The sequence below is a fragment of the Symphodus melops genome, assembly GCF_947650265.1.
Source record: "Symphodus melops genome assembly, chromosome: 4".
Lineage (NCBI taxonomy): Eukaryota > Metazoa > Chordata > Actinopteri > Labriformes > Labridae > Symphodus > Symphodus melops.
In genome coordinates, this window is record NC_136694.1 from 21,818,427 (window position 1) to 21,834,955 (window position 16,529).

The 16,529-nt window shown below is 37.8% G+C and overlaps 1 protein-coding gene across 1 annotated transcript; it reads right to left on the reverse strand.

The window, feature by feature from the left end:
- Positions 1-1,900: 1,900 nt before the first annotated feature.
- hrh1 (histamine receptor H1) lies at positions 1,901-7,199 on the reverse strand. The gene is made up of 2 exons (XM_079340705.1): positions 7,097-7,199; positions 1,901-4,328 (listed from the first exon to the last, which is right to left on the reverse strand). Exon 2 carries the CDS (start codon positions 4,122-4,124, stop codon positions 2,514-2,516), a length of 1,611 nt encoding a protein of 536 aa, XP_079196831.1. The 5' UTR covers positions 4,125-4,328; positions 7,097-7,199; the 3' UTR covers positions 1,901-2,513.
- Positions 7,200-16,529: the final 9,330 nt, after the last annotated feature.

Below are 16,529 nucleotides of genomic sequence, written 5' to 3' on the forward strand. Positions count from 1 at the left end.
GCTATGTGTTCAGCCTCTTGTGAAACAATGAACATGCCATTAGAAGTGTGCTGTGTGCACAGAAGCAGACTCAAGCTTGGCTACAACAGGGTTTGTGTATTACACCATACAGGGCTGACAAAAGTTTAATGCAGCCACATATACTGTATGCAGCAAATCCTTGAAATTAAAAGTTTATAATCACACAGGTTCGGTAACCTCAAGAACACTAACAAAAAAAAAGCAATTCAATATTGTTGAATGAACATAAAGAACTTAACTTAACTTAACTTATGTAAGAGCTACTCAAAAGGTAAATGCCATCTTGGAAGACACCTCAGCACCCCCTGCATGCAGTGAGTTTAGACTTCGGCTAACAGGGAGGAGGTTCATGGAGAGTAAGAAGACCAAATCGAACAGATACCTGCCGTTCGTCCTTTCAGCAGTTGGGTTTTTAAATAAACTGAAACTTCCACAGCAATAAATAAGAGCTGTATACCTGCCTTAGCTCTATGTTGCCTTTGATAACTATACTTACCACAGCACTATTATCTCGTATTATCTCGTATCACATATTCGTCTTTAATTACTTGTTTATATGTTTAGCTAATACTTAATGATACATTGTACAAAGAGAGCACAGTTTACCAAAGTGAAATTCCTTGTGTTAAACATACCTGGCCAATAATGCTAATTCAGATTCTAATAAGAGACCAAACAATGGCGAGAATTTATTGTGGATTTTCCCAATAAAACTTTATATTTTTTGCTGAAAAGTTAATATGATTTACATAAAAGTAGAATCACTTATTGAAAACATTATGAGACAAAATAAATGTCATACTATAAAGATGAAGATGAGGCACCTTTTTGGTCTGCTTCAGTCTGTGGAAAACGTCTGAAACATGAATACCAGCCTCACATTGACTCAATTTAGTTAACAGTGATGCACACTGTAGATGACGCCATGCATTCGTGCTTCTGTTCCCTTTATTACATCTTCCAGCTCAGTGTCTTCCCCCTCTCATTTGTTTGATTTGTCTGACTCAACACCTCATGGTTTACTGGAAACAAGGAATCAGTATAATTATTTTCGATTTAGAATTTGTTGGGAGTCATGGAAGTTAAATGTTTAATAGATCTATTCTAGACATTGTTATTCACCTGATAAAAAAAAATCCTTTAAAATGTATTCCATGTTTACAATTTTTTAAAACAGTAATACAACATTTTTTCAGGTAAAAAAAGGTTCAAGTCTTTTCTTAATCTTTGAAAACTAGGGGGAAAAAGTTGTATAAGTTATGTAATTTGTGTCTTTCATTAAACTAAAATACATTTCAAATCTAAAGACCCTGAAGGGAGCTTTTAGGATGGTTAAGATTGTAATGCCTTTTTTTTCTCAAATTACAGACCCAGGTCTTTTTTTAATGGCCTTCCAGGTTCACTGTATAACTATCTCAATTGGAGGACATGTAGTTTAATAGACATTACAAAGCATTTTTTTTAATCTGACACTTTTTTGTGGAGTTTGGATGGTGAACATTAAATGGAAACCTATTTGATTTATAATTCTGAATAGGATTATTGGCATTACCTTTTATAATGGGACATAATTAAGCTGTCATATTTAGTCCATAGAGGGTGATTGATGGACTTAGTGTTTTTGTTCCAAATGTTTAATCAATACAAAACCAGGACTTTCTGTGTTGCTGCCTCTCAACATAATTGTGGAATGATTTTGGTTCCATTTAGCTATTGACAAAAAATGTGGAGCTGCATTTAATCACAGAAAAGATGAATGGGGAAAGCTTTTGTTCCTAAAAGTGCAGATTTGACTTCAGTAGTTTGAGAGATTTGGGTGGTTGCTATGTAATAAAGGTCAGAGCATAAAAAGAAACACAAATCAAAGGAGACCAGTAGATTTATTTGTCAAGATGTTAGTTTTACTGTGGCAAAACATAATGAAAACTTGCATGTTAAAAAGCTTTCATGGTAAGAGTGAAATAATTAAGTTTTTTTTTTTAAATCCAATGCTCTAAGCATACTTTGGGTAACAGCTCTGCATTTTTCTGTTTTTTTTACAGTGATATAAAAAGGACAACTTGGTGATAAAGCAACAATGTGACAAATACAACAGCTCAGAGTATTGCACCAGTGCATACAAAAAATAACAAAAAGACGTTCAACATGATTTTGAATTTTACAAGTTTTCACCATTTCTTGCAGAGCCAAGACTTTTGTGCCTTTTTCCCGTTTTGACAATTACAATTATTCATCGTCATTTTTTCAAAGAAAGATTTCCCATCGTTCACACATGAGCTTACCATCAGCATTGCATATAGAATATAGAATAAATAACAATAGATTAAGCCATTATACTCAGCTGTTGCCTTGATTTTGGATTTCCACAATACAGAAACAATAAATGATCACAGCTCATTCACAGTTTTATAAAAACTCCAAAGGCTTACCCTTGCAAGGCAGTTTAAATTTGGCTCAGTGTCATTTGGGAACTTGCTGTCTATTTCCTAATGTCACAAATTAATTCTGAGAATATTTTTGAAGACTCGTTTGAAGTTCCCATTGCAGAGCGGGTAAATAAACGGGTTGAGAGTGGAGTTCATATAACCTAGCCATATTGTGAACATGTGAAGGTCATGGTGCACACACTCTTTGCAGAATGCCATGACCATGAAAGCTATGAAGTACGGTATCCAACACAGCAAGAAAGCAGCAATTATAAAACCCAGCTGCTTGGCTGCCTTATGCTCCTTATGGATCCTCAGGCTTTGGATTCGCTGGCGTGATTGATTAATGAACCTTTGCCATGTCTGTCTTAGTGTCACTGCATTATTTGTGTCCTGTTCTTCTTCTTTGACCCCTCCCTCAGTCCAGGGCAGTGTGCCACTGGAGTCAAAGTTGTTGTAGAGTGTAGATGTTAATCTCTGCATGTCTGACACCTGGCCAACATCACAGACACCACTAACTGAGTTTGGTACTGTGACATGACATTCGTTTAAAGAGGCTTGAAGTTTGTTCTCATTATTTCCCTGTGAGCAGTTAACTTCCTGTTGTGCCAAAGGTTGACTTGGAGTTATGTCATCGTCTTGTTGCTTCTCCTCAGGAGACAGCGAGCACCTTTTTGCCACTCGCAGTCGTTTGGGGCACTTAACACCAATTTTTCTGTGAGATCTGGACAAGGCAGTTTTTGTTTTTTCTGACTCATCCAGGGAATAAACCTGATCAAGAGTGTTCTGGTCCAATAAGCGTTGTCTCTTAGAAAGTTTCATTGGAACCGCACATTCCTGCTTTGGCGATATAGAGACATTTTTCACTGGCGATAGAGCATTTCGTCCATTTTCATTTTCTCCAAACGAGTCTGTGGGATGAATGATTCTTTCCCTGTCCCTCAGATGTTGCCTTACTGCCAAGTAGATGTTTGTGTAAAACCACACCATCAGAATTGAAGGAATATAGAAGTTGAAGATGGCAGTAATAACCTTAAACCATGTGACGAAGCGGAAATCTGTGTCACACTTGTTCTCTTCCTCTGGTTTGAGTTCCACATGACTGAAAGACCTCCATCCTAAAATTGGAATAATCCACATCATTGACAGCAGCCAGGCTCCAGAAATCATAGCACTGGCTTTTCGCCGTGTCCGATATTTGAGGTATTTAAGCGGCTGTCTGACAGAGCGGTACCGGTCCAAACACAAGATAAATAAACTGAAAATGGAGGCTGTGCTCGCCACATAGTCCATAATAAGCCAAAACTGACAGACAGCCCGTCCCAGCTTCCATTCGTCTTCCAACAAGTACATCAAGTTAAGAGGCATAACTGTGGCCCCTACGATAAGATCCGCCACAGACAGGCTGACGATGTAGAGGTTTCCTACAGTGTGGAGAGTTTTTTCTTTTTTTACTGCATAGAGAACAAGCAGGTTCATGACAATTGTGAGGAGGGAAAGAAATCCCAGAGAGACCCCCAGCAGTACGTTCTGGAAGCTGTCATGGAAGTTCAGAGTCTGGTTGATCCGCACCAAGTCGCCATCCAACAGGCCACTCCAGCTTCCATTGCTGTCATTGACGTAGCTGTTCGTCTTTGGTTGTAAAGGGTTTGTTGATGGTGAAAGACCAGATTCCATCACGGTAGGTGAAATGGTCACCTCTTGATATAGTCACATCTTGGAAAATTACAGGACAAAGTGTCTTTTCACTATTGAACAATTCATGTATGGAACAAAAGTTGTGGACTTCAATTATATCAATAATCCTCTAAATACTGGAAAGAGGGATGTTCCAAGTAGTCTTTTGAATCATTGTGTTTCAAAAGCCCAAATAAGTCATACCTGGAAAACAAAAACACAATTAAGATTAGTTCACAAGTTCAAATCATATCTTTGTTTTGATTTGCTTTTGTAGCTTGTTACCAAGTTTAAGCTCCACTATCTAGGCTACAGTTCTGTGCTTTAAGTACTATGATTTCTATTGTAGGAGTCAGGCCATCTCCAAAGATTTTTTCTTTGAGGGGGCCAAAAGATTAAGAGGCTGGAAAGACGAAAATGAAATACAACATACTCAAAGTTTATGGTTTTTAGAGAAGTGTTTTTCTAAGAGGTAAGTTGTGGAGCAGAAGTTATAAAAATACATATAATTGAAACATGAAATATTCTTGTAATACATTTGTGGAAAAGTAAGTTTCACTCAAAGGAATTCCTTCAAATTTCTTAAACTCCTTCGAAAAGACTATATTTGACAGCAACTATTACTTAAAAAAAAAACATTTCATAAGTTTGAAAACATGTCTGGAGATCTTTCAGAAAGCACGCCAAAGACAAATAATGTTTAAAAAAGGGAAAGGAGCAGTCTCAGTCAGACCCAATACTTCATGTAATTACTCACTCCTTTGGTATGAATAAACAGTATATATTAGCTAGAATCCCTTTTGCTCTTTCACTGTCCAGCTGGCTTTTTTTAACACTCACATAAGGAGAGTGTGGCTAATTCTCATCAATGACACGGAAGCAGACAAGCTGAGAGATTGGAGGAAAGGAGACACATTTACAGTGTTTGCTGCTGCGCTTGTTGGATCAAGTCTAGGTCTAAGAATCTGCACCATGTGTGATGGAAAGCAGAAAATCACAGCAAGAACGCTCTGGTTAAAACATATCAATATGCTACTGATGGAAAGCATTTATATCCAGACTGTTTGAGGTATTGATTTTTAAGAGCATAGTCTGAAATAAACCTGTTGCCATGGAGGCAAGTGGGCTTTTCTAGACATAGCTATGGACTTGTCTTTCTGTGACTAATAAATTACATCATTTGACCTTTTGAGGGCCCTCAAACTCAAACATATGTATCATTTTGTAGATATTTGTTTTCCTCTGACAGAAAATGAGAACATATCCAATGTATGCATTTTATTCCCTCACAACAATAACTTGGACATGCTGAGTTAGCTTGATTAAAAAATATCATGTTTTTGCAAGAAGTTAAACCTACAAAATAAAATTAATAAAAAACACTTCTTGAAAAACAAAAACGTTTTACTTGATATAGGCTAACAATATCAAGTAAATAAATCTTTTGTTTGATTATAGATCAACACCCAGCAGAAACAATGCATGCACTGATAAACAAACTGTATATAGTGCACAATAAGGTTGGTTTTTTTATGTGCTAAACTAACCTTAAACCAACCGGCCTATTATTTTACGTCCATATTTAGTATTTCATGGTTGCATATGGTTTCATTTTCATTTTGGGTGTTAAACTTTGCTACTGAGCGCTGCCTTGGTTGAAGTGTCTTTCTACGCTGCTTTAAGTAGCCTGTCATTGAAGTAGCTCTTCAGTGACATGTGACGTCTAAATCCTCCTGATATAAATTTGAGAGAGAGAGGAGGACATTAAACAACATTAATGATAAAACATTAATCATTTCCAATACTAAATGTTCTTGTGTCATCAGATAGATACTGGAAAATAATTCTTCTTTGGACATACATTTGTCTGCTTACTGATGACACACACTCATTAAAGGACGAGAAGGAGAAAAAAAAACAACAGCCACACTTTTTTTTTTGCTGTAAGGGGGAGACAAAAAGCTGTGAGCTAAAAGGTTTGAATCATACCATCCCCAGAAAGATGACTAATTCTAATTTTCAGCATGGTTATGATATCCAAAAGACTGCAATGTTGGATGAATAACAACGTTTTTTTTCACCTCATCAGCCAAAATGTTTGAATCTCTTTGCCAATACCCATTTCAGAATCGAATACATTATGAGCAATCATATCATATCAACTAAGACTGAGGGTATTTCAATCAGCTAATAAAATGTGCAAGATAGGCCACTTTACTTTCAGTACCATATAAGAAATATCAAGTGATGCAACCTAATAAATGGACTGATGATTTAGAGTAAAACAACTAAACTGAGAGTGAATTGTTCACCTTTAAATGCAACAGGATGTACACTGAACCCATATGCAGAAAATCATCATAATCAATCAACTTAAAGTATTTTAATCGAATCTAATATTACAAAGCAGGTCGTATTTTTTTCATAGGCTTCCTGACCATTTGTCTGCTTCATCGTTGAATCTCAAATGATTACATGTTTCAGATTTGTTTATAGCCGCTGTGTTTGTAGAACTCCCTCCAAACCACAAATATTTAGGAGCCTCTTACTCCCCCGTTTTTGCAAAAGGAAAAACAAGATAAAGGTGGAGGAACAGCTCTGATATTTGAGCAGCACACTTCTTATCGCAGCAGAAAAGGGCAGGAAATTCAACCAACGCTAATTGTCCAATTCAATTAGGCTACATGTAATGACCGCTGCTGCCTGTCTGATTTCATTACAAAATTGAAGGAACAGAATAAAATCGTGTCTAACTTTGCCAGTTGAAAGCTGATATAGCCTATATATTCGTCAGTGTGAATAATGGCTTGCATGTGAAATGCTTTAAGTCCAGCGTGCAGAACCACCTGTTGAGCCGCTACAGGATCACGCCTGCAAACTTTCAATAACTTATTAGTTACATAAAAAAACAGTAGATTATGGAAGTATATGCGTCTGTGTAGTCTACTGATAGAGAGCAGTTACAAACTCACCAGTAACATAATGTACGTGGATTTCCTGGAAAGTTCGGTGAATTCCAGTTTGTGGGTTATAGCCTACCGGCTCAAAATCCGAAAACGAATGAATGACTTGGTTGGAACTACAATTATAAATTCTCCCTCCCTCTCAGTCTCTCTCAGTCTCTCTCTCTCTCTCTCTCTCTCTCTCTCTCTCCCTCTCGGCTCTGGCTGAGCAGACTTTGGAGTCCACATGCAATGCGCTCATCAAGTGAAGCCATAAAAATGACCTCCTCAGCATACTGGAAATACTTTCCACCTATTGGAGATGGCGCATAATGATTCGCAATATGATTCACAGTGTGATTCAAAGTACAACTGCAGCGCGCAAATATTGTGAACCCAGTGAAATCTACAACGGCACAAAAACGAAGACTTTGAGTTGTAAATAATAGCTATTTTATTTGGGCTCCTTTGCGGAGGCTTTTTTTTATATGAGAGGGGTGAAGGTGGGAGTTAGATGGAGGTAAACAAGAGACAGCAGTAATAAGGGACCATGGTAACATCCGAAATCGACCAATCACAACACACAATTTATTATGATCAAACCTATACAGTGTGTCAAGCAGTGGCAGGGGTCTTCCTGCTGTTTATTTCTCTGAAGTAAAATCTGTCGTCCTGGACTCCAGCTGACAGCACTGCAGAGTCAATAGGTTCACTCAGCATGCCCGACATTAAAGAATAAAGTTAGATTAATGTCTGTGGTTCCATCCATCTTTGAATCATATTTCAGTTGATTTGACACCTGAATAGCCATCCTCTTCAATTTTAAAGCTTACCAGCTGTCTAAGGGCAGCATGTCCACCTACGCCAATGTGTGCCTGACTGGTTTACCTTGGTTCTATGCCACCACAGTCTGTTGAGATTAAGTGATTTCTCAGCTTTGAAAAACATCATGTTCTTTGTTGGGTGAGTCATATGCATTTCCTCTGGGACGAGTCCAAGGAAGAAGCACGTACAACAAAATATCAGGTCTTAGAAAAAAAGCTGCATTTCATATTTTGAAGGAACAGTTTAAAACTAGTACAGGAAAACGAAAGTGTGGGTCAAGTAGGGTTGTAAATGGCTCTCCAACAGAAAGTTTATGGCTGCTAGTTTCATAGCAGTTTTAAAACGACTGTTTGAATGTATCAATATCTAAAATGTCCTGCTTTTCACAACAAGGTCTGCAACTGTTTTGATAATGGAAGCTAAAAAAAGTTACGTTGTGCTCTTAACTGCTGCGTTCGAAATGGAGTGATTAAGAAGTGTGAAGTCACACGGTGCTTCTCAAGCAAAAACAAACATACTTATCTTTGGGAAGTAAATTATGTCAAGAGTTAGCTATTACTTTTAAAGTCAACATGTTGCTGAGATGGTGATAAAGCAGGTTTATGACCAAAAGCCCTATAGAAGGATTTGTTTGAACTGATATGACTGTGGCTTTCACTTTCAGAAATTTGTTCTTTTGAGTGGCTCGTTCTTAATGTCCCTCAAGCTTTTACTAATCTTTGTAAATCTACATTTTCTTTTGATGCCCCAAACTCATGGAACGCCCTCCAGCAAACTCTTAGGATCAGAGCTCTTCCCTCTCTTCCAGAGTTCAGGAATTCGATTTCAGACCACTGTGTCTCCATTTGTAATTGTTTTTAATGGATCACAATGGGTTTTCACTTATTGTTTGCTGTGTTTTTTTGCTTGTTTTTACTGTGCTTGTAATCTCCGCGGCATTGGAAATGAGGGAAACCTCAGTGTCCTTTCAAGAATAAATAAGGTTTTGAAATTAAATGAAACTTCAAGGAAAAAAAATGTATTAGCACACATGCATGTTCACCCCAGCATTTGCAATGTAAAATACATTTGCAAAATGTTAAAACTGTGCTTGAAGAGCCTTGTCTGAAAGGTGGTTTTCTGATGAGGTTTAAAAGCTTACTGGAACTTGGAGACGATATTGAATTAAAATAGTCTATTGTGTTATGAACACAGCAACTGATCCAGTTCCAGTCGTTCCTGATGATACAAGATGATGAGGTAGCAAACTATAGAACCCAAAAAGGTGAACCATGGAGCCATGATTATTTTTTATTACGCAAACATTTCCATGCTCAATTGTAGTGTTTCAACAGATAGATGGTTGTCTGCAATATAAATGTGATCATACGATTAAAGCTTGGCTGCTTGAATGTATTGTCTCAAACTGCAATGGACAACTTTTTACTTTTTCATTAAGAATAAAACAAAGTAAACTCATAATTTCTAATTATTAAATGTTCATGTTCTGTCATTTGTGTAATCGTCTTAATGGCTCATTAATCAACTGGAAAATGTAAAGCAGTTTATGTCTTCGGGCATACCAGTGATGATGATTTATGGGCACTGTCCATAAATAAAAAAAGGTACTAAAATGAATTTAACGTTCTATTGATTTCTGTTCAATGTCAGACCCACACACTTTAGTTCCTTCTGTCTGAGTGCTCTCTCCTTGGGGACAAGTGGACTTGAACATTGAAGGTCTCTCACTCTTGTTTGTGTGGTTGCCCTGGGTAAAGGGAGACACTGATCTTTTCTAAAAGGACCGAACTTCAACCTGAGAAGGGGTATACACCTTCAGAGTCTTTAAATGTGCCGAGCTCTGAAAGAAAAACGCCAACAGTGAAAGCTGTTTTCAAGCTCTTGGTCAGTGTGAATAGGTGTGAAGTGTCAGCTTGTGAAGGCAGCATTTATTAGGTAGACGTTGCATGACTGACAATGCTGTCACTTTATATTTAGAATTCAAACCTTTATTCAAACCGGAGGCTGAGAGTTCACATTTAAACTGTAATGAGCTGTTCAAATTTAATATATAGGCATATCAGTCTCTCAGCACTTTGTTTTATCTCCAATAGTTTGCAGTTTTATCAAGCAGACGGAGCTCTCAGTGTAACTTGACCATTGCATGCACACTTGGCCTCAGTGAATAAAGACGTCATCTTTTTTTGGCAAAAGTAAAAGAGAAGCAATTCAGGAAAAGCACATTTTTGAGTGAGACTTCTCTCTCTGCAGACTGATACCCCACTGCTTTGGTGAAGAACCACAGGTTTGAGATACCCACAACTCTCCAAGCTGGCTCGCAAATATTTAGTTACCATGCAGAAACCTCAGTGCACTCTGAACAGGGTTTTTTTTTTTTTTTTTCAGCAGATAATATTGTAAATAAAAAGAGTGCCTCATACAATCCCAATGAAGTTGATAGAATTGTGTTTCTGAAAAATAGTATTACAATTATCTTGGTACTTTCAGATTCTTAAAGTTTTTACCTTGTCTTCCACAATGGCCAAAAAGGGCAACGACACTGCAACTGCACAAACTATTTCCATTAGGGAGAAACAGGCTAGAAATTCAGCAACAATGCACATTCAAAACCCAATGCAAACACTTGCACTGTTCACCTGCAGGCCATAGATTAGAACATTAGAACACGGCAGTCAGACTGTAACAATGCTTAAACACATTCAACACATGTGCTTGTTTATCTGCATGGGAGCTAAAGGCTGGTGGATCTAGCATTGCTACATGTCACATAGTTTCACACATCTCACCAGCGTTTCAAATAGTTCTGATATTAAAGAATGTGATAGACTTACAATCAAACAGGAAGCATGCAAAACATGCAATATGGCTTATGCCAGTATTTGGCCCAATGAAAAAAAAATAGTGCTCAGTCTTGACTGAGTGTGTGTGTGTGTGTGTGTGTGTGTGTGTGTGTGTGTGTGTGTGTGTGTGTGTGCGTGTGTGTGTGTGTGTGTGAAATACCATCCAGGTTGTGGACAAGTGTAGCCAGCTGTGTTTACGAACAGCCAGAGGTAATTCTTCTCTGCATGAAGATCAAATGACATAGATCCTTTGACTGCTTGTAGAAATAAATGCATCTATAAGACAAATTAGCCATTACAGGTTTTACATAGATTGATCAATATTTCTATTCTACAATGCAAACAAAATGTGTTTAAATAGCAATCCCCATAAATTAAACTGTTCCCAAACCCAAATGAAGACTGACTGGGCTGTGATATGAGTGTACATGAGTGACAAGGTAATATCTAACTGCTCCACATCTGTGTATAAGTAATATTATTTCCTCTCTGTGTGTACCTGTTTACGTTCAGGTGTAGAGGACATGATAATGTGTGTATTCTAGTTTGTGTGTGAATGAGTTTCTGGGGTCTGCCTAATTTCATTAAGGTCAATCTGTGCTGAGCTCATAATGGCCCATTATTACAGGCTGTAAGGAAAGGAACAGTCTGGTGGCCGTACATTGTTGTGTGGGGTGATGCTATCTATTAACTTAGCCAGGGATCACATAAATCACTTTTGTTATCCATGCAAATAGGGTCAAAATATTTTCATTAGCTGAACATCTTAGCTGGACCTCCTTCTTAGGCCAAAGTTTCAGTATAATAGCCTAAACATAAGTATCAGCTTTAAGTTCAAGTTTTTCTTTATGATTTCTTACCACATACACATTGAAACTTGTAGCCATGTCTGTTTTGTAGGCCAAGAGGGACATCTGCTGGTTAGGTCTGTAACTTTGCATAGTTGTCTGTTGCAGTATGTGAGGCATTCAAAAGCTCACAAACAATCAAAGCTCTAATTGATTGGACAGCAGTGTAACCTTCAGTAAATCCTTTGCAAACTCAAGACCAGTGACGTTACCTCGATTATCTATCACACTCCCCAGCTGATTGTCACTGAAAATGATAACAAGAGAAGGCTAATATGAGGCTAATCTCACTTCACGTGCAAGATTTACACTCTAGTTAGCAGAGGGTATTGACTTTGTACCTTTTGTTTACCCTCTCAAACAAACCTGTAAAATGTCACAGCAAAATAAGAACTTGAAAGGTGAAGCTGAAAAACAGCTCTAAAGGTGACTCCTGGCTGCCAATCACAGCACTGAGAGAGTAGTATGTCCCCTTTACTTAAACATATTTGCGACAGGAAGTGGAGTTGCCCTTCAATTCTGCCATCCTTATTACTTTTTTTATTCCCTCTGTTCTCGTCCCTGACTCCTCCCCATGTGTTGTTGCCTTCAGCGCTCTCTTCGCTGATTTTTCCTGCCTATGATTCGTCCTCTCCACTTTCTCTGCAGCTGCTCTTGCCTGTATAAATCTGTCCTAGCGTTTCATGACTGCACAGCTTTAGTTAAAAATGCAAGTTTAGCTGGAATCAAATAAGCACCAGACACTTTTACATGAATGCCACTTTATAAAGAGTGCTCCTCATCAGCAACACAGAAGCATCAGTCACTTTAATAAAAAAAAGGACTCTTAAATTACAAAAAGCAAATATTTATTATTTCATTCTCTAAGTCAGTGACTTATATTTATTTATTTATAGAATAAATGTGTCAGTTACACTGCACCACTGGAGGGGATAAGTCAGTAGGGAGTTTGCCTTTCAGCCAGAGGAATTTAAAAAAAGCATCTTTCTTTCTGAAGTGTCCTTGAGCAAGCCACTTAATCCGCAGCAGCTCCAATGATTTGGATTTGTAAAATTGTCTGTGTGGCAGTGGAGGATGAACCAAATCTCTCCAGAAAAGGAACTATGCTCACATGTAATTTCAGCCCTTGCTCGTGTTATTTTGACGACACAAGTATCTTCTGCATGAAACCACTTATAGGGATAAGGGATATAAGAGGAATGTGGGTTTCTTTAAAAGCCTAAACTATATGCTGTTTAATCATTTAATTATTTTTTCCCCCTGCAGGATAATTGCAGCAATTACCAAAATTAGTAAACAATTACAAAAAAAAATTATTTGTGACACATTGTGGCCAAGCAATTTGAATTGGGCCATCAATCTGCCTTCCAATTTACTTGTTTCAAACATTTTGTCATTATTGTCAGCATTTTCTTAAGCAATGTTGTATCTGAAAGATTGGTTTTCATGCTGTGTCTCTGAGCCCTCTGCAGCCATAGTCTATTTTCCCCGTCTTTGAAGCTAGGCGGCTGGTGTTAAATAGAATGACAGAGGCCCACTTCATACGCCCTCTACATCATCTTCACTTTCCTTTTTATAAACCTCTCATCAGCCTTTCTCTTATTCTCCTTCTTACTCACCCCATCTCTCTCTCTCTCTCTCTCTCTCTCTCTCTCTCTCTCTCTCTCTCTCTCTCTCTCTCTCTCAAATCCCTCTTCCCTCCCCTCTTACACTTAATTTTCTCCAATTTACTCCGCTTCCCCCATCTCCTCTCCTCTCTCTTGCGTTGCTTCCTCCATCTCTCAGTCTCTTGGGCGTTTTGCAGTCACACAGTCAGGCATGTGAGGTGAGGGACTTATGTAATCTGCCCTCCTCATAGTCACTCGTTTCTCAGTATGTCTTTGTCTCTAAAGTGGTGCTATTGGACAATGAGGCTGCAGAAAGCAAAATCCCCTCTTGTCTTTACACAGCAATCTTATTGGAAGCTCTGTCTATTGTAAAGTCAGCACGTGCTGAGCATGTGCTGACTTTACTATGCATAGCTGGATGTCATATTGAAATAACCCTTTTACACAAACATCTACTATGCCCCGAATACGATTATGTATGTTTATTTACTTGGACAAACTTTAAGTCATTTACATATCTTTTCCTTAATCTGTGATGAATCTATGCACACTGTTTTAATACATTTAGCCCAGTTTAACACAGTGTTACATAATTACATCATTTATTATGATTATTTTTATTTAAGCACCCTTTGCACTCCTTACCTCTGCACCATTGCCTGATGCAGGCTCAAAGTTAAATGACGATGTTTAAATGCTTGTACAAAATTAGAATTCTACATTTTAGAGGAAGAATGGCAGACACATGGAGTCTCACTTCCTCATTGTCTGGTGTAAGATGTTAAGCTTAACTAAGACAGAGATAACTAGAGATAAGCTGAAAATTAATTTTTTAAGTAAAAAGAAATTCCCTTATGCCAGATAGCTGCCCTAAAACAAACCCTAAAGCTTCATCCATCCTGAGTTAGCAGAAATAGTGAGGTGTTAGCATATTGGTTAATTCCATCCCAGAAAATAGCCTGCACAGAGAAGGCAGGTATTTTTCAGCCAAATCCATGTGAGATAGCAGGGAGGCTCATCATGCAAGCCTATCCTTCCCGAATTTAAATTATATTTCCCCAGTTATAGCTTATAAAAACTTGGCCTCAATGAGAAATGGCTGACGGGGGACTTTAAGGTTTTTCCCCGCATGAGCTCCCAAATGAGGAATTATTTTTGGTTTAAGATAGCGTGAAAGTGATATTCTACTCTAAATAACTGTATAAGTAATGACGGAGTATATATTGTATTTTCTTTTTACGTTTTTTCTTATTGTTGTTGGAAGCACATTTTCCTCCGGGTGATTTGGCATTAAAGCTATAACCAAAAGACCAAATAGGATAAGGATGTTAAAGTAACATTGTAAAGGTATGAGTATAATTCTGAATTAAAAACTCTGCTCATACAAAAATGATCCCTGTCAATCATGTCTTATGGCATACTAGATGCCTGCCCTCTGTCTGTATTTTGTTATTATGCGATGTTCGGGTTGTATGTGGATTTCAACATTGGGTCAGTGATTTGTAACCTCCAGCACATAACAGCAAACAGGTGGAAACTCAGAAGAAAAAAAAACAGCAATCAGGTGTGACTCTGCCTCAAAAATGCCACAGGTAGCAGGATAAAGCATTATGCTGGATTCAGACAAAATCAGGCACTGCTTATTTGTGAATACTGTACTTTAAGCCACAGCTGCAAATAAGATAATGTTTGATTTCATAGACTCACATCTTTGTTCTTGCTAATGCTGCCACTATCACTGCTCTCCATTTCCCCAATTGAGCTCCAGAAGGAGGGGCCAATTTAGTCACCATCAGTCTACTCTTCTTTAAAGATGATCATTTGACTCTTAATAATAACCAATTTTACATTTTAATTCAAGTCACTAAACATTATTGAATATTTTTTATTTTTTTTTGAATATCGTTTAAGCCAGTTGTTATTTGGTTTTCTTAATACCATTTTAACAAGTTGAGTATTTAATTCCCCATTATTTATTTAAGAGGACCAAAAAATGAAAAGGACTGAAATTCCAAAGCACCTTATTATGTTCAAGCTGTAGTCATATTCTGAGAAAAATCTGTTGTTTTGGCTGAGATACAATTCCATAATGCAAATCTTTGCATGTGACTCAGTTCTCATTGTCAAAAACAGACACTGTGCATAATGTGAATGCGTGTATGAGAGCATGTGTGTGGGCATTTGTTGTCTGCATGTGTATGTGTGTGTGGGTGCCGGGGTGGTGGATTGACTTAAACCCAGGGGCAGTCCTGGAATAGACAGACTCACTCATCTGTTTCTAATGAAGAATAATGCACTGCAGTGGACACAGACAAAAGCCTTGGCCTCTCACTAACAATCACACACAAACACACACGCACAGACACATACACACGCCCAGGACAAACACACATACATATTTATACACACAGTTTTGCATTGAACACAAACACACATGCAACTGTCACAAAAGACTGTAGTCATACACAGCAGGCCAGGACAACACAAACCATATGCAGAAAAACACCTATACAGTAAAACTTTATGTTTAAAGATCTACTCCGTACACCTTTGCATAATACAATACGAAGACAGCGCATAGCATGGGTCACATTTGAGCTACAACTGGATGCCACAGAATGAAAATCATAAAATAGACAAATTCAAATTAAACAGTCATCTTATTCATATATTTGAATAAGTTTTACTTCATCCAATGCCTGGGGGGGATTGTATTGTATTTGACTAAGGAAAAGGTTGAACATTATCATACTACAAAGTGGGGGCTGAAGAATTACTTTGAATGTCTTTCAGAGCTTTTGCATTTTCACTTTGTTGTGTTGATTTGACAGGACAGCTGTAAATGTCCTCGACTGTTTTAGACTCTATGCTGCACGCAGAGTATACAAGTCAAGCACCGGCAATGTCAAAAAGCCATTAACTTTATTATCTCCGATTTTTAGAGGGTACTCAGTGTTTGTTGAATACAATTAAAACACGTTGAATTACATCAATAAAAATAACCCAGTTTTCATTTGTTATAATTCCTTCATTTTTCAATGTTTGTCTTTCAAGTGAGCGCAATAAGTCATTTTCAAATCTAACACACGCATCTCAAATATTATTTTTCCTTCTTCATCGTGTCAACATCAAAGCCTAATGACTTGATTTGGTGAGTCTGATGATTCCATGCTGCAGACCCCCATTCCAGTGTCACGCAACTGCTGGCAAGCAGAAATATGTTTTCAAGCTAAATGTGTGCAGCTCTGAGCTCAGTAGTATGCTGCATGTCAAACACAACTGATTAATCCATGAAGAGCCTCTGGAGGGGAGACATGGTGACACTCTGATATAGTGAAATTAC

Excerpts from the sequence above, each read along its gene's own strand:
- hrh1 (XM_079340705.1), bottom strand. The coding sequence starts at position 4,124 with ATGGAATCTGGTCTTTCACCATCAACAAACCCTTTACAACCAAAGACG.